Source organism: Natator depressus, chromosome 3 (assembly GCF_965152275.1).
Source record: "Natator depressus isolate rNatDep1 chromosome 3, rNatDep2.hap1, whole genome shotgun sequence".
Taxonomy (NCBI): domain Eukaryota; kingdom Metazoa; phylum Chordata; order Testudines; family Cheloniidae; genus Natator; species Natator depressus.
Window position 1 is genome coordinate 106,718,551 of NC_134236.1, and position 18,813 is coordinate 106,737,363.

Consider the following 18,813-nt stretch of genomic DNA (forward strand, 5'->3'; position numbering starts at 1 on the left):
TACTTCATGAAAAAATGGAAATAACAGAAATAGGTCCATATAGCCTGGCTAAAATACTTTTGGAGAAGGGTTTTGTAGACAGAGTCAGCAAAGGCGACAACTCTAGCCCCCACATTCTGAGAGGGACAGCACTTCTAGGGGTTCCACTTTCAGCACCTGTTGATCTGATTACTGGATGATACACTCGAAACTCCTTCACTGGCCTCTCTGTTCGCCACTGCCCGCACCCTCTAGTGGAGACACCCTCTACCAGCTGGGCCCAATTGGAATTCAGGCACATTCAGTGGGGTCATCAGAGCCCATGGGGAAATGTCATTGGCAAGCATTGATGGAGATTGGTGCTTTAGGACTGGTAGCATGATCTGGCCCCATGACTGATGAATTAGCCATGCACTAAGAAAAGGTGGCAATCTGGCAGTTCTGGAGGCTGCATTCCTGAATCTATAGTACAGTCACACCAAAGTTTCCCTCACACTGCCCTGTCACTGTCTCACAACTCAGACCTGTAGAGCCAATTATAGTGGTGAAATGGTATTCAGGGATGATTTGGGCCCATCTTTTATCTAACGACAGACAGACAAATAAGCAGACAGATTAGATAGATAAGTACGTATTCCTTTTCTCGTTCATGTCGCTCCTCTGCTTCTTTCATCATTTCCTGTGATTGCTCCAACTTGGCATCCACCAGTTTCTGTTGAAGTTCTCTGTGCTTAAATATTTTATCAAGTTGCTGCAAGAAAACAAACTCTGCTGTGTTGAAATTGCAGATGTAGTGAAAAAACAGACCTGCATGCTCACACATGTATGGCTGCCTACTAGAACAAGCATAAAGGCCAAAATATTGCAAATGGGTAGAGCCCTGCAAATCCATGGATATCTACTTTATACCTGCGGATGCGGTTGTATTGCTTACCATCTTTACAGATCACCTATTGAATGCAGATCCAATTTTTGTACCGAGAAGGGCTCTACAAATGGAAACCCCAAACATTCCCAGCCTATTGCAGTTATTAGAAAATGATAGGTCTTGTCATAAGAACAAATTGTACCAGAATTTACTCTAGAAGTGAAACCAAGTTTGTATTCGTTCAGATTTATAATAACAAAAAAGTCCTGGGGACCTTTTCCAATACTGTGCATTAGAATGTACAATATCCACATATAAACTCATTAGTAGAATCAAAAAGATTAATCATATCTCAAATGATTGCTCATTAGATCATGAACATGCATAACACAGTTTATTGGTGCTGTTAACTGGTCAAGATTTTGACAGATGGAGCATATTAGAATCAAACATCAAAGTCAATTGATCCTATAAAGTGAAAACAGAGATTTTAGGCCCCAACCCTGCAAACAGCTGTGTGGGTGCAGGGGTTCATCGGGACAGAGCTCTAAACAGGATCGGGCCCTTTGGGCTTCAGTCTGCAAGGTGCTGAGCATTCTGGCCTGACATAACAAAGCACTTGAGGACATGCTTAAATTTAAGCATAGGAGCTGTCTTGCTGAGGCAATTGGACTACACACACATGTAAAGTTCAGCACGTGCTTCAGTACTTTACTGGATCAGGCCAGAGTGCTCAGCACTTTGTGAGGTTGAGCCCTTATTGACTATTGTTCTCTCCTGGTAATTACATGTGTTCTAGCTCAACCACATAACATTGGTTTGATGCAGAAATTAGTGGGTGAAATATACAGGAGGTCAGACTAGATAATCTCATGGTGCTTCTGGTCTTTGAATCGATGAGTCTATAGCAGGCTCTCCCAAAAGAAATATCAGCAATGGCAATGACTCTTGCTGTGTTGAGTAAATCATTAGAGCTGGCTGGGAATTTTCCAGTGTAACTTTTTTGTGTGGGGGAAAATGCTGATTTATGAAACCAAAACTGTCCACAGGAAAGGGTTGCTTTCAACCAATTGCTCAATTTGAAAAAATTTTGAGAAAAAACTTTTGAAATGGTCAAAACATCCTGTTTTGACATTTTCTAATAGAAAAATTTTGTTTTATGGTTTGAAATGACTTTACGTTTCAAAATTTTAGCTAATTCATTCTAAAAAAAGCTTAAGAATAAAAAGTCTAAATCAGAACAAAACATTTTGAAATTATGAATTGACATGATCCAAAAAATTTTTCAGATTGTTAGTTCATGAACGTTTTTAAAATTTTGATATTTTGTTCTGATTTGGGTTGGGAAAAAAAATCTGAATTCTTAATCTCTTATGAGATGGGTCTATAAATCATGCCACATTTAGATAAAATTTCTTTTTATTTTGATAGAAACCATTAAAATGTATTTATAGTTCATTCAGGGGATGGTCTCATTTGTGATACGATAAGATTTTAAAATAATTAGATGGATGTGCTCAGTCCAAAGTGGGTCAGCCTCTGAGACTGGAAGTACACAGTACTTACGTCACTTTTCCTTCTGTTTTTAGTGCATATATTTGGACTGAGAACCACAATGAACATACTAATTAACAATAAAAAGTCCCACAAAGTCATGAGTTGAGATATTTACTAAAGATGGGAAAAAAATCAGCATAGTTTGAAAATATAGGAGCTTTGTTGAAATTTTCTCAATAGCTCTGAGATTTACTGAAGGGATAATATGCTATCTATATATTTTTTTACTGCGGGTCTGCACACTAGAGTCTGTTCAGATGCCGAGCATCCCTGGTTTACATTTTTTATTAATCTGCAGCTGCCAGAGAAAGGTTGAAACACTAACTTGCTTCTGATGAGGTCTGGATTAAACTGCAATGTGCTATTAAATCTTGACAATGTTATCCATGTTGCATTTCACGGAAAAGCCTCGTGAAGAACAAAAATGATTGCAAATTAAGAGGATGGGGTGGTGTCAATAAATCTAATCCTCATGCACTTCAAAACCTGCCTTTCCCTACCTCAAGGAGGCTGCATGCCTTAGTAGTCTCACCTCCTCTCTGAGTTCATACTGATCAATGATGCTTTTCAGTTTCTCGGCCAGCTCTGTGTTCTCCTGGCATAGTTTCATGTTCCTTTCACTTTGCTGCTCAATCTGAGTCTGGATATCACTCAGTGTGCCCTGGAAATGATTAGTGATCTCTTTTCTCTTCTCGTCTTCCTCCCGGGCCCGTTGAAGAGTTTCCTCCTGTTAAAAAGGTGGAGAATGTGATAATTTAAATGGGTAACACAATAGCCAGCTTTAAAAAAAAGAAAAGACTTGGACTCATCTGAAGGTTATAATGTCTCTTTAGAGCTCTGTCTTTCTTTTTTTTAAACCCAGGTAATGAGTGTGACTATAAATACATAGACTGGATTAGGCAGTAGCCTTGAAAGAAAGGAGGAAAACAAGGACTTGCATTTATACAGATTGAGTTAAAGGGAACTCAAAAACCAGAGCAGCTTGGGTATGAGAATGTTTATAGAAAATATAAATGTACCGATTCCCAATATTTCAGCATTACCTTTGCTATGAAGGAAGATATCTGGTCAAAAATGTTGCATCCAAACTGTTTTCTGATGGAAACTTGGGTTTTTGACAAAATGACCACGTTTGTTGGAAGGTGTTTGCTTTCTGTGGAAAGTTTCGGCTTTTAGTTGAAACCCCCCAAACCAAAAAGTTTTGGCCACGAACAAAAATGTTTGGTCTTCATTCAGCACCAGTAGAGGGGTTTCTCTCTCATAACCCAGCCTCTTCTGCTTCATCAAGCAGTAAATCAGACAGCTATACCGGGCTGTGTGTTGTACAGATACAGAAGTTTATTTGCCAACACAGAGCCAAATAATGGGAGTGTTGCCGGAGTAAGGATGGCCAGATTTGTTCCACACTTATCAGTGAAACTCTATTTAGGATGTTTTTATGTATAAGTGAAAGTATCAGATGTCTGGATTCAGTGTTCTAGCATTGGGATGACCCAGTTTTTTATTTTAATTATTTGCTTCTAAGGGTGTGTAATCCTGTTGTAACATTATTGGTAGCCACACCTAACATGTTACAACACATTAAGAAACCAACCTACAAATTGCATAGTGGTTTACTTTACAATCCCATAGCATAGTTCAGCTAGCATATTTATTTATATGAAATCCCTGATTACACTGGACAAGGATAATTTACTATAACCATGTGTGAATACAGCTGTAGCTGACCAGCACACTCTAATTTATATTACAGATGTTCCTCAAAGGCATAGATTTATCTCCTATTCTAGAAAAAAAAACGAGTGCGCAGTGGGTGTGTAACATTCTACACTTTCTACAAGGAACACATCTTAAAGATCTGATGAAGAGCAACTACTGCTTCTATTGGAGGTCACTTTTCCTTGTGGTGGACTGGACATGGATGGAGATCACAGAGTCATGCAGTTTTCTGGAGGAGGGAAATTTGGGATAGCATTATTGTTTGTATTACAGTAGTGGTAGTAGTGCCTAGGGGCCACAGCTGAGATTGGGGCCCCATTGAACTAAACGCTTTATGTACACACAAACACACAAAGAAGAGCTTCCAACCAAAATAGACAAGACAAAGAGTGGGAGGAAAGCAATATTATAATCTCCATTTTACAGGTGGACAACTGAGCCATAGAGAGAGAAAGTGACCTGTCCAGCTCACTCAGGAAGCCTTTGGTAATGCTGGGAATTGAATACGTGTCTTTTAGACTCCTAGCACAGGGCCTGATCCTTAAGTCGAGCCTCCATAGATACTTCATTCTTTTAGAAGAGCAAAGTGCATTAATAAAATATCATTATCATTATTCTGAGCTCAGTAAAGTAATAAATATATCCAAATGAATATAAAGCAAAACATTTCCACCTCTTGGAGATGAGCTACAATGAACCATTTTGTAGCAAGGTGACATAAAATAGCCAGAAAGTAGCAATTGTGCAAATGTTAAAACATACACAGTGATAACACTTTGGGTCTCATTTATTATTCACCTTGGAAGGAAGAATAATTGCCTGAAGCACAACAAAAGAATTGCTGGTTAAGGTTTGTTAGAGTCATCATGCATTTTTGGTGTGGGGTGCATTGTTCAATTTGATCTCCTTCTCTCCCCCAAACATAAGGCCAGACGGTGGCTTTGAGCTACTGACTGCCTTGTGGGGTTTTGGAACACTCTACAAGCAGCTGTGCAGAACTGGGAGTCCATAGAGTAGCTGGTCCAATCAGAATTTCTCATATTATGATTTTAGGTATCAGATAATGGTCACCATTTGAATTTCAAGTATTTTGAAATGAGGCTGCATCTAGCTGAAAGGAAAGCTGGTCTTGTAGTTAAGACACTGAACTGGTCTCAGGAAAACTGCATTCAACTCCTGAGTGATACTGTACATTGGTTTTCCCATCTATAAAATGGGTATGATAATAATACTTCCTTTGCCTGTCTAGGTTGTAAACTCTTTCAGGCAGGGACTGTATCTTGCTATGTGTAAGTACAATAGCTAGCACAAAGGGGTTCTGATCTCAGAGGCCTCTAGACACTACTGTAGGAGGAATGCTGACTGACTTGTCAAGAATTCCTTCCCAGAGTGTACCAGGAAGCAGTAGCTTTAGCTCCCTAGGAAAGGGAGTGGCATGTACTGCACCTGCACTGGGCCAGTGGAGAGGCAATGGCTCTCTAGATCTAGCTTAGCAATGTTTCTTCTCTCCACACCAGTTGTGCTGCCCCCTGAGCAGAGTCACACGGAAGGGGGAAGGCTGTTGCCCCCACATTGGGGCAGCCATCACCTTGCTCAAAGTAAACTTCCCTATTTGTGTTACTGTGTAATTGTTCACCTCAAGTACATCCAAAATCTCCAGTCATTCCTATCCCTATTAATCTGTGAGCATTCCCTCTATTGCCTGTTGCTCTTGGTTTCTCAGGCTTGTTTCTGTACAGCAAGATCATTTAAGTTTTCTTCATAATACTAAAGGTTAAGAGTCAGATCTGCTCTTGCTTACAGCTGTTAAAGCTGGAGTAGCTCCACAAATCCAATGCTCTGGATTCACACTGCTGTCACAGAGCAGAATCTCTTCCTGTAGGATTTCCTTTCAGCATGTTCGAAGCATTCAGAACATGCAAATCATATTTCCTTCATTAATTAGTGAAATCTACACTCACTTCTCTAACAGTTGTAAATTATGGTTTGGAGTTTTAACACAAATAAATATGCTGCATCTCCTCTATGCTTACAGGTGGATGAGCTTCCAGAAACTAAAATTCATTCTTAAGATATCCCCTTGATCCAGTTCTACTCTCTCCTCCACCTCGCTCTCTTTTCTTAATTCCCATATTGGAGGTATATCCATACCTCATATGCCAATATGATACTGATATAGCCTTCCTATGTTTCACTGTTAAAAGTGCAATAATAAATGTAATAAAATCTCATAACATCTGAAAGAAGATACTGTTATGAAGTGGGTGAAAGCTTGTTATGTGTTGGGTTAAAATGCCATTGAGGGTGATAGCTGTCAACTCACCCTTCAATTAACTTAACTATAAACATAAGCCTCACCTAAGACAACAGGAGTGTGTAAAGCCCCTCAGGAGCTTTTGGGCTGCGTATTGTTTTGGGGAGGGCTGTGTGGGACTGTGAGAGAACATTCAGATACTGCTGAGGTCACAAAGAAGAAGAGAGAGAGAGAGAGAGGCAGAGGAAAAATGGCAAGAAAAACCAAGCAGGAGCCTGTAAGCACAGTGGTGTGATGCTGGAGTGGGAAAAGCTAGAGAGTTTTTAGGTCTGGTGTTGGCCAAAGAGGTCTGGGGGGCTGGTAACCTAAGGACATGCTCCCTTTTGTTCTTGGTTCCTTCTGTGGTCAGGGACACAGGATTTTGTGCATTCCTTGTAAATAAACAAGGCTGCATCAAAGAAATACCTGGCTGCCACCAATTTCTCCTTCCACCTCAAACTCCCACATAGCCCTGAACTTTGACTAGCCACTTGGGTCAAAAAGGGGCAATGCTACCTTATGTGTAGGCTTAATCATTTTAATGAGTGATATTTTATGAATAAAAGACCTCATAGAATTAAGATTATCCAGGCTTGATTTTGATCTTGTAAATCAAGAATACTGTAATTCCACTGAAGTCACACCTGCGTGAAAGGAGTGCAAGTGAGATCAGTTTACTACTCCCTGATTAGGTTGATGATCCTGTGATTCTGAGGCAGTGCAGTCTGACTCACAAACTGCTTTGGTCATGCCCAGAATCAGAACTGGTGACTGGCTGGTGTTTATGTAAGAGTCTTTCACTCTTAACTGTCCATGAGCAAGAAGCACAAGGGACATGAGATATTTATGTCATTAAACAGCCACCAGACTGTCAGCTAATTTTCAGAACAATAACACAACACAGAGAAATGTGTCACTGGGGGTATTAGCTGACTTCTGTAAAAGACAGTGGGATATACAGTATAACAATGAGAATAAATTCTGTTATTTTTAGGAACATGTATTTTGCTTTTCTTGAGGGAGAATTAAAAATCTGTTTTCTGCTGTCAAGTGTAGTTGTAGGGAAATCATTTGCATGGTTGGTTTGTAAATGCATAAAGATTTGAGGTTCCTGATATTAACCAAAAAAAGAACCAAGACAAACTCTCCTTTCTGTTGTATATTTCTTGTTTGTAGTACAATTCTATATTGCATATTCTGCAGCACTTCAGTGCATGTCAGTGGGAATTCCACACACTGAACGAGTGCAGACTATACACATGATATTCACATGACATGATGTGCATATAATATGCCATGGCAAGTGAGAGGAGATTCATAATGTGGACAGGAGAGGTAAGTTTTGCGCTTTGTAACTTAAGTGACACTATCAGCTGCTTTCTATAGTTTCTTTTCCCCATGATTTATAATATAAGCAGATTTGCCAACCCCAAATGTTCAAAAATTATGTGCCAGGCTCTCCTTCCCCTCCCCCCACCAATAATTAAATTGGGTTAAAACCATGGTTAAAATAATACACTTTGGATTCTTTTTATTTGCTTTCTGGTTTTTTAGCCTCTCTCTCTCTCTCTCTCTCTCTGAAACCCTAAGGGCTAGAAATGTAGCTTTACTTTTTTTCCCCACGTAATCACATGACTCCAGAATGTGGGCCTTTTAAAAATCCATTAAATACTACAAGGATCATGTTAAATTTGTGAGAGTTGACAACTGACTTTCTTCATTATGAATTTCATTCTTACCCATTTTGGAGACACTGATATTTTTTCCTATAGGCTTATTTTATTTTGCTTGCTTGTAATGTCTGCACAAGGCTGGAGTAGGCTTAGTGCTTCTGTGTTTTACAGAAAGGTCTATAGCATCTTTATGTCCACACTACGAAATTAGGTCAATTTTATAGAAGTAGATTTTTAGAAATCGCTTTTATACAGTCGATTGTTTATGTCCACACAAAGCGCATTAAGTCGGCGGAGTGTGTCCTCACTACCGTGGCTAGCATCGACCTATGGAGCAGTGCACTGTCTCTGCCGCCCATTGGAATTCTGGGTTAAGCTCCCAATGCCTGATGGGGCAAAAACATTGTCGCGGGTGGTTTTGGGTACATGTCGCCAGTGGCCCCTCCCTCCATGAAAGCAATGGCAGACAATCGTTTCATGCCTTTTTTCCATGCAGACGCCATACCACGGCAAGTGTGCAGCCCGCTCAGCTCAGCTCACCGACACCGCTGCTGTTGTGTCCTAGGTGCTGCTGGCAGCAGACGGTGCACTAGGACTGCTAACCATCGTCATCCACCGCTTCTGCTGCAACTCTGCTCTGCTGCTATTGTCTCAATAGCGAATTTCTCCATGTTGTCTGTCATGGGCTCCCAGGTAAGTGTGTTCTTCCTCGGGAGCAATATTTTGCAAGATTTCACAATGTAACCAAACTCCATAAAGAAACTGGAGATATCCAGGTATGCTCTTTAATTTATGCGATGGGAAAGTACCCAGAGCACATCTTTAAGTATTTTACCTTTACTAAAGAGAGTCACAGAGATGACTGTGAAAGGTTTCTGGCTATGTTTGATGAATACTTTATACCTCATGGAAATGTGATTTATGAAAGGGCACGTTTTCACCAAAGAATTCAATAAACAGGGGAATCTGCTGAATCTTTTATCAGAACTTTACATGCATTAGCAGAAAACTGTGATTTTGGGCCTGAGAATGCAGCTGCTTTGAAAGATTTTATCTACGAGCTCTATGATCAGTTAAAAACAGAAAACCCTACAGGCAGCTATTCAAATAGCAAAGTATCTGAACTGGTCAAACAGCAAAATCAAGAGCTATTTGCCAGACTTGAAAGACAAGAAACTAGCTTACAAGCTGTAAAGAGGGCTAAAAGTAATTATCATAGGACCTCTGAGGCTAAGAGGGATATAGTCCAGGCTAACTACATACTTTTTGGACTAAATGCATAAGATATGGGAAAATTCATAGCCCAGGGATCCATGTCCAGTCAAAGGCGCAATATGTAATAAATGCACAAAATATGGACGTTGTGCAGCAATTTGCTGCACTAAAGCAGTTAGGGTGTTGACTCATATTATAGGCAATCAAGAGCCATAGTTTCTGGGCTTTATCATGTGTGATGACACAGAGCCCACCTGGAGAGTGAAACTGGATATTCATGGAAAGACTATTGATTCAGCAGCAGACATGAGTCATATTATCAGAGGGGACTTACAATCACCTTCAGCACCTCCCAGAGCTGAAGTCACCTGACACATCTCTGACTAGCCCTGGAGGTATTCTGAACTGCACAGGCCAGTTCCCCACAGAAACAACATACCCCCCTCACCCCCCCCCCCCAAAAAGTTTTGCACTCAAAGTGCATGTGATCAAAGGATTAAAGACCAATGATCTTCTCAGCTTCTGTATGGCAGCCATGATGGGACTAGGGAGAAAGGTGGAAGAACTCAATGAAGTATTTGATGATACTGGAGTTTTAAAAGGAGATCCAGTAAAATAACTTTAAGAGGCAATGCTGAACCACATAGATGAAGTGAGCTGTAGCTCACGAAAGCTTATGCTCAATAAATTTGTTAGTCTCTAAGGTGCCACAAGTACTCCTTTTCTTTTTGCGAATACAGACTAACACGGCTGCTACTCTGAAACCTGTCACATAGAATAACAACTCTACCAGACAGGCCTTGGAAGAGACTAGCTGCAAATTTATCATTAGCTGGTTGATAGTTTTCCAGGTATATAGAAATGTATTTGAAAGACATAATATGTCTTAGTGTTATTGAGAAACTGATGTGCACTTTTGCTCATTTTGGTATTCCAGAACAACTAGTGACAGACAACAGACCACAATTCACCACCGCAGAATATAAGTAATTCCAACTGAAATATGATTTTGATCATATTACTAGCTGCCCGCATTACTCACAAGCAAATGGAGAGTCTGAGAGAGCTGTTCAGACAACAGGAAGATCCATTTTTTGCTCTTCTGATTTACAGATCAATGCCTATATAATCCAGTACAACTCCTGATGGGAAGACCTCAGAACTACTGTTAGGTTCTTTTCCAAAGTCATATCTCCAAAGTGGCCAGACATGAAGGGAGTAGCCAAATCAGCTAAAAAGGAAACAGCTTATAAACTCTTTTACAGCAGAGGTAACTCAGAGAACTGCTGGGTGTAGAACATGATCGTGTTTTTGTCAAAGCTGAATGGAGAAAAAGGATGGAGAAATCTAGCTATTGTAAAGGGGAAAAAAAACCCTCATGCCCAGATCATATGTGACTGAAACCAACATGGAGAGTTCAGCAGAAACTGTTGACAACTACAGTTTGTTGCTGAGAGATCACAATCAACAGAGCAAACTCTGCAGATGGTAGGTACATAACAAGAAAAAAAAGACACAGATTCCAAACCAACCATGGCCAGTTGTTGCAACTATGGATAGCCAGATGATCGAGTTGTTACATGTTCAGGTTGTGTAATTAGAAAACCAGTATGATTCAGAGACACTTAACAGACTAATCCATATTGAACTTTAAAGACCGTGTCCTAGTGTACATTTTGTAAATGATTGGAATGTAAAACTTAAAGGGGGAGATATAGTGCAATATAAAGCTGCATTATAATGTTTTGCCACTAGGTGGTCTTGTGTGAAACATACTTCACCTGAGTTTGTAATAAGCCAGAGACTAGCAATGCATTAAAGCAGCGGTTCTCAAACTTTAGCAACCCGAGGACACCCATTTTGATTTAAAAATTTTCACAGACCCGCAAGCCCCCCTGCTCAGCCCCAGGCCCTGCCCCCACTCCACCCCTTCCCCCAAGGCTCCACCTCTTCCCACACCTGTTTCACCCCTGCCCCTCCTCTTCCCTGCGTCTTTCTTCCCCCTCCCCAGAGCACACCCGGTCCTCGCTCCCCCCGCCTTTCTCCTAGCTGGGGAACAGCTGTTCCCCAGCATGCAGGAGGCACTGGAAGGGAGGGGGAGGAGTTGATCAGTGGGGCTGGTCACCCTGGACATGATTCCACTCCCTCCCACAAGAGTGCCCCATCCACACTCCTCGCCCATCCTCCCAGTGCCTCCTTCACACTGCTGAACAGCTGTTTCCCGGTGTGCAGGAGGCACTGGAAGGGAGGGGAGGAGTTGAGGGAGAGAGGGGGATGGAGTTGATCAGCCAGGCCCGCAGACCACCTGGAGTACCTTCATGGACCCCCAGGGGTCCGCAGACCCCAGTTTGAGAAACGCTGATTTAAAGGATCTCATGGCAGGCACATCTGATGTATCTCTCTCTGTAAAGGAATCTCTGTAGCCTGTCCACATCTGGCACAAGAGTCTGAACTGTTAGCAGCAGTCCTGCAACTTACTGTGTACAAGAATTACATGACAGAAAGGGTGGCAACATCGATTAGCCACTTGAGTAGCTGCCCAGGGTTCCAGGCATGATTGTACAGCCCCTGCTGCCACCCTTGCTGCAATGGCCTCACTGCTATTGCTATTGGCATTAGAGAGATCAGAGCTAGTTCAGGTATGTCTACACAGTCTTCAGTCACACCTCTGATTGCAGTGTAAACATACCCTGTGTGTCATTCACACAAAGGGCCCTTTGCACCACTCTGACAGCATAAATAAGGATTACAATTGGTGAAAATGTCATTTACACTCACCTAATGGCCCTTTTACAGAGCCAGAACTGGGTAAAGGGCCTTAATGTAAGCAGGAATGAGGCCTACGGTATATAATTGCATATTGTATACATTAATGTAAATAATCTTTTCAGTGTGATGTTTGAACAGCATAGTAACGTTTCTGAGCCTGCCCACACAGTATGGGGCATATATCCTGCTGTATAGTTTGAGAGGCCTCTTACTAACCTTGAGGGTTTTGTTGTGTCTCTGGAGCTCCCGGCAGAGACTCTCAAGTTTGCTGCGGGCAAGGATGGCTCTGCTGTGCTCACTCTGCAGCTGGTCCTTCTCTTTGATGATCTGCGCCTGTCTCTTCTGTAGATACTTTAGCTTTTTCTGCTCAGCACGATGTTCTTCCAGCTAAAGACACAGGGGCAAAATGTAGGTAAAAATAGAAATGCAGTATATTGAAAGGAAGGAAAAGAAAATGCGCTCTTTGGTTTTTAACTAAGTTCCTCCTCTTTCATAACTGTTTGGAGAGTTTTTTGTATTTCTATCAGCACCTAGTGAAGAGATGCAAACTACTGGCAGTAAAATCACAATCTGTACAATAGCCCAGTGAATGATGTGTTTGTGTGTGTGCGGGCGCATGTGGATGGGGGGAGCATGAAGGTAATTTTTAATATTCTGTCCTCCCGTTTCAACCCTTTCTTCTTCAGTCTGCCAGATCCAAGTTTGAATGTTTTTGTTCTGTTTTGCTGTTTAAAACTGAGGCAGTCACTGGAGCCTTATGCAGTGGGAATTCTCATACCCTGTCATGAGGTAACTCAGTGATTACTCATTTATACTGTGGCTTTGTGAGAAGTAGACCGGTCTTTCAGACAGGCCTTGTTCACTTATCACTGCCAGAAAGCAACAAAACTCAAAAATTTACTAGATACCCAAGCAGCTGTTGAAAGAAAAGCCCTTGGTAATCAAAAATGTAGCCTTTCTGTGGGTTTCTGCTGTCACTGGCAGTGCATTCTTTAGTGGTACAAATTCCTTTAGGGCACCAAAAAATAATATCATGCTATATTGGCTGAAGTAAGTATTTGGTGTGAACTTCCAAATATTTGCCACAACTACGTTTCAGTGGTGCATTTGATCGTAGAATTACAACTGTACTTTTGATTGGTGCTGTTCATTACTGTGACAGGGTGACTGGCTACTTTAAGAAGGAGGGGATCCAGTGCACCTATGACTGCCCAGTTGTGCTAGAGCAGGGGTGGCCAACCTGTGGCTCCGGAGCTACATGCAGCTCTTCAGAAGTTAATATGTGACTCCGGGGCTGGAGCTACAGGCGACAACTTTCCAATGTGTTGGGGGAGGCTCACTGCTCAACCCCGGGCTCTGCCACAGGCCCTGCCCCCGCTCCACCCCTTCCTGCCCCCTCCCCTGAGCCTGCCATGCCCTCGCTTCTCCCCCCTCCTCCCCAGATCCTTGTGCATGCCATGAAACAGCTGATCGGGAGGTGCGGGGAGTGGGAGGCGCTGATCGGTGGGGCTGCCGGTAAGTGGGAGGCGATGGGATCGGGGAGCTTATGGGGAGGCTGCTGATGTATTACTGTGGCTCTTTGGCAAGGTACATTGTTAAATTCTGGCTCCTTCTCAGGCTCAGGTTGACCACCCTTGTGCTAGAGAAAGTCACCTGGGCCTTATAAAAGAAGAATCTATGGCAGAGTGAAGCTGTAGAGAATTAGAAGGTTGCAGGAGAGTCTGAGATTTCAGGGACCAAACGACTCCAGCAAGGTAGGGCTGGGAGTGGCCTGCCAAAAATAGGGAAGAACCAGAAAGGCTTGGATCTTCTTTTGGGAAAAGGGGAGAAGCCCCAGGATTGAGTTTGTTTTGAGTTAGTCACCCCTGTATTCACACTCTACGCACTACTGCAATAATATTTATACAAAATATGCCTTATGAGGTATCATATGAAAGCTAATACAGTGGTTGTTAGTATCACTGTAAAATGCCTGTGTTCGTGTTATATGTGAAGTTATGAATTCCCTCTGTATGATGTTACTAAAATGTATTTGAACTAGACAAATCTGGGGAGTGGAGAAAGAGGGTTTTTCCAGGCAAAGAAAATGCTTATGCTTCCATTCCGGTACAATCACAGACAACTAGTAATTATAGTCAAGTGATCAGCCGTTGGCATATTGGAGCCTGCAGGGACAGATCACTTTGCATTGTAGAAAGCATGAGCAGGGAAGAAACCAGGAGGGAACTTTCTCCATCAGACTCCATGGCACTTTTCCTCACAGCAGAGGCACTGGACTTTGGGAAGGATACATTTCAAAAGTTCACTGGTGTATAAAAGAGATGGGCAAAGAACCCTAAGTTATTTTTCACCCAAGAAGACAAGGGAACCAAGACTTTTGGATTTTGTGGGAGATCCTGACTAATGGGTTGGTCTGCCATCTTGCTGGAAGGAGCAAGGTAAGAGTCTTACCTTGAATCAAGACTGTAGTTTTGTTAAGACTTTGTCACTAGAAAGTGTTTTTCACTTTTATTTGCTTGTAACCATTTCTGACTTTATACCCTGTCTCTTTTTGATTAAATAAAATTAATTTTTACTTTTATTCTAAATCAACCCAGAGCTTGTTAGAATTGAAGTGATTGTTAACACTAGTTAAAGAAACAAACTGCTGTGCTTTTGTCTCTTTAAAGGAGCAACAGACCTTACTACTCTTCTGAGTGATCCAGGAGAGGGCTGGGCATTTCAGGACAGATGGTTTTGGGGAAATTTGGGAACTACTAGTCAAGTATTGGAGTCACTTGACTAGTAGTAACCAAGGCTGGTGGAGTCCTGAGCATGGCTGTGGTGTGACAAGTAGGCTGCTGGAGTCAGAGTTGCTGAACCAGGGCTGCTTAACTCACACAGACTCAGTACATGCTTGTATGCAGGGTTGGAGCGTCCAGATGGAGAGCTACAGCAGCAGAGCATTTTAAGGCACTCAGGGTTACAGGAGAAGCAACGACACAACCTCTCACTGATCTGAATTACAGCCCTGAACATGACAAGATAACAAACAGCACATGGAGCACTGCTTTCAGTGCTACACTTCTTTGTCCATTCACAGTGCAATTGATCCCTGTGATAGAGTGGGGCTGTCCAACATCAATAGAAGTAGCAAAGTCCACAGTTTACTTCATGGAGCCCCTGACGTGTCTCCCTTTATGAGGTCAAAAGTATGCTTGGGGGGTAGGATGGTGATGGGTCTGTTTGTTTTTCTGGTAGGCACTGTGGAGTAGAAGGGGATATCTGGGTATGCCATTCTTAGGGTGGAAAGGCTTTGTCCAAGAACAATTATCTATGTCAGAAAATTAGACCCAAAAGGGAAATGTTTAAGGACTCTGGCCTGGTGGAGTTTAATTAAGGTGTTCAGGAATAAGGGAAACCGAGGCAGGGTGCTGTTGAAGCAACCTTGACCATGAGGGGCTCTTGAGAGGCACCTGATCCTGTTACAGTTAGAGGGAATTACACATTCTACAATAAAGTAGACAATTCAATATTTGCACTGTGTTGGTCAGTTACATTGTATTATTTATGTTCCCTGATGGTTGACATATGCAACTGACCAATACAGTGCTGATGTGAGTTGTGAATATTACAATAGAATATAAAACTTGAATTTTAGACTTTGTTGATTAGTTACGTAAATCACCCAATCTGTGAACAGAAACAATACCACATGATATGTGGCTAATTAAAGCAGTGGAAACTGATTTATCTATTCAACTATTAATTAATCTAAGTTTCAATATCCACAACTGGAATGCTCTACAGGCCAGGAATTATTCACTGAAGAAACTTGTGAATAACGTTGACCTCACAATCCCCTACCAAAAAAATACTCCTTGGACAAAGTCTTTCCACCATAAGAATGGTAGTTACTGATTCCCCTTTCTACTCCGTAATACCTACCAGAAAAACAAACAAAATTACCACCCTACCCCAAGCAGACTTTTGACCCTCTAAATGGAGAAGTGCCAGAGACTTCAAGAAGTCAGATAGGGTCTTTGCTGTTCTATTGATGCTACACAGCACCACTCTTCACCACAGGGATCATGTTGTGAACAAAGACATGTAGTACTGAAAGTATGTTCCACAAGTCGTTCACTTATCTTGCCATGTCCCTGTGAATAGTGTTGTCTGGTTTAAAAAAAGACATTGTGAATCACTATCTTATCAGAAATATCACAGAATGGCCTCTGAAACACTAAAACGGCATGACAAGGAGAATTCACTAAGTGAAATGATATGTAGCTCAAACCAGAGGACAATCTTAATGAATATTGTTTTATACTTCCATTGCTTCAAAAATATTTGCATCTTATGTCCAACTTTCACTATACATATTCATATTTTTATATGTAGCCCAAAACTGTGTTTACATATGATCAGACTGCACTTGCTGAAATACGTTTTCTACCATTATAGAGAGTCACTAGCCTCTCTATAATTAAGGCTGAGACTTGTTTTCCTTTATAAGTCTGATTTTTGACCCACTTTCCCTCTCCTTTTAAAAATATAACAAATATTCTCTTTGCTTCAGATTTTGCATGTGTGACCTGTGCCCAGCAGATAATATTTTGTCCAAATCGTAGATGACTCAGTCAAGCTCTTTTTGAGACACTGGACTTAGAAAGAATTAGGTCTTAATCATGACTTGGAAATTCTTCTTCTGCTTTTTTGCTACATCTTATAAAAACGGCTTGCCCTAGAAACTTGTATTTGAAAGTTCTTGAGAAGATGGTATTTATTTTGAAATTGAAGAATCTTTGGGCAGTAACTCACTGGCAAATTAAGAATGACAGAATGGCCATCATATTCAACTTTACAACATCATATTCCACTTTACAAGTGGACTTGTAAAGGTTAACAAATGACAGTTGGAGACCTAAGCTTTCAGTAATGATATTACGAATAAAAAATGTTGCAATCATGGTCCCGCTGAAGTTAATGGCAAAACTCCTGTTGATGTTGGTGAGGCTAGGATTTCACGCTAAGGTTCTAGCCCTTTTTTCCAGATAGGGAGAGCCTTAAGAGTGTAAACTGACCACAAGGGAGTTTGGCACAATGCTTTGTGGGGAAAAATTAAGATAAACCACACCCTGCTCCACTAATCCAAACCACCTTTACTGGGTTGTGCTGGGCTAGAGCACAGCTGGTAGAGCAGAGTAAATAGCATAAGCATTTGTCAGCAAAACCTTTGGTTAATTTTGTTAATTTATTCACTTTAGCAATGTCATAAGAACAGAAGAACGGCCATACTGGGTCAGAACAGTGGTCCATCTAGCCTGGTATCCTGTTTTCCCACAGTGGCCAGTACCAGATGCTTCAAGGGAATGACTAGAACAGGGCAATTGGTGAGTGATCCATCCCTTGCTGTCCAGTCCTAGCTTCTGGCGGTCAGAGGCACAAGGACACCTGGACATCCCTGATCATCATGGCTAATGTATGTCAGAGTTATATCTCGAGAGGCAGCAGAGCATGAATGCTTTTGTGCTTCTCTTCTGATAGATTCTTCAAAGCCTCTCCTCTGCAGGGGCAGTTGGTGGTATGAGCCCATATTTTCAAGCTGTGATTGACTGTAGTGGAGAGTAAATTATAGCAGGACCGGTCCTGCTTTAACTTATGCTGCAGCCATGAGGTCTCTGTAAGTATGTGCTTAAGTCCCATCAAAGTCAGTATAAATCACCCAGGTTACTAAATTAGGGCATTACTTGAAAAGAGCACAGCTCAATTTTGTGATGAAGCATCACACATAACATCAGAGACACTTGTGTATAAAACCAATTATAAAGCCAATGTTCTGTGAGGCAAATGTTCAGTACTCTGCAAACTGTACAAATGCAGTGGTGTTTCCAAATGGAAGATATCAACAGGCTATGGCTGTGGAGTCCTTAGAGCACTTAGAAAAAATCCTTAGCCCCAAAATAACACATCTTGCAAGGTATGAAAGAAACAAAGAAGGCTGGTGTGGGAACAGGGGTTTGGTGCGTTTGACGGTTCATTCCCATATTCTGTAAATATTTGGGGTTTTGGTTTTTTTAAGTTTAACATTGACTCTGAATATTCTGGTTTTTTACTCCTCCTCCCTCTTTTTTAAATAACTGAAGTCATATTACTTTTACTCTTAGAATCATAGAATCTCAGGGTTGGAAGGGACCTCACGAGGTGATCTCGTCCAACCCCCTGCTCAAAGCAGGATGAATCCCCAACTAAATCATCCTAGCCAGGGCTTTGTCAAGCCTGACCTTAAAAACTTCAAAGGAAGGAGATTCCACCACCTCCCTAGTTAATGCATTCCAGTGCTTCACCTACCTCCTAGTGAAAAAGCTTTTCCTAATATCCAACCTAAACCTCCCCCACTGCAACTTGAGACCATTACTCCTTGTTCTGTCATCTGCTACCACTGAGAACAGTCTAGATCCATCCTCTTTGGAACCCCCTTTCAGGTAGTTGAAAGCAGCTATCAAACCCCTCTCATTCTTCTCTTCCGCAAACTAAACAATCCCAGTTCCCTTAGCTTCTCCTCATAAGTCATGTGTTCCAGTCCCCTAATCATTTTTGTTGCCCTCCGCTGGACGCTTTCCAATTTTTTCACATCCTTCTTGTAGTGTGGGTCCCAAAACTGGACACAGTACTCCAGATGAGGCCTCACCAATGTCAAATAGAGGGGGACGATCACGTCCCTCGATCTGCTGGCAATGCCCCTACTTATACAGCCCAAA

At 41.7% G+C, this 18,813-nt stretch overlaps 1 protein-coding gene across 1 annotated transcript in view; it reads right to left on the reverse strand.

The window, feature by feature from the left end:
- The window catches only part of TXLNB (taxilin beta), a 57,136-nt gene that overhangs the window by 20,295 nt on the left and 18,028 nt on the right, over positions 1–18,813 (reverse strand). Inside the window, exons 4-6 of the mRNA XM_074948526.1 lie at positions 12,290–12,460; positions 2,937–3,131; positions 611–730 (exon numbers count right to left, since the gene is read on the reverse strand). Coding sequence (XP_074804627.1) covers positions 611–730; positions 2,937–3,131; positions 12,290–12,460 — 486 coding nt within the window. The remainder of the gene's footprint in view (positions 1–610; positions 731–2,936; positions 3,132–12,289; positions 12,461–18,813) is intronic.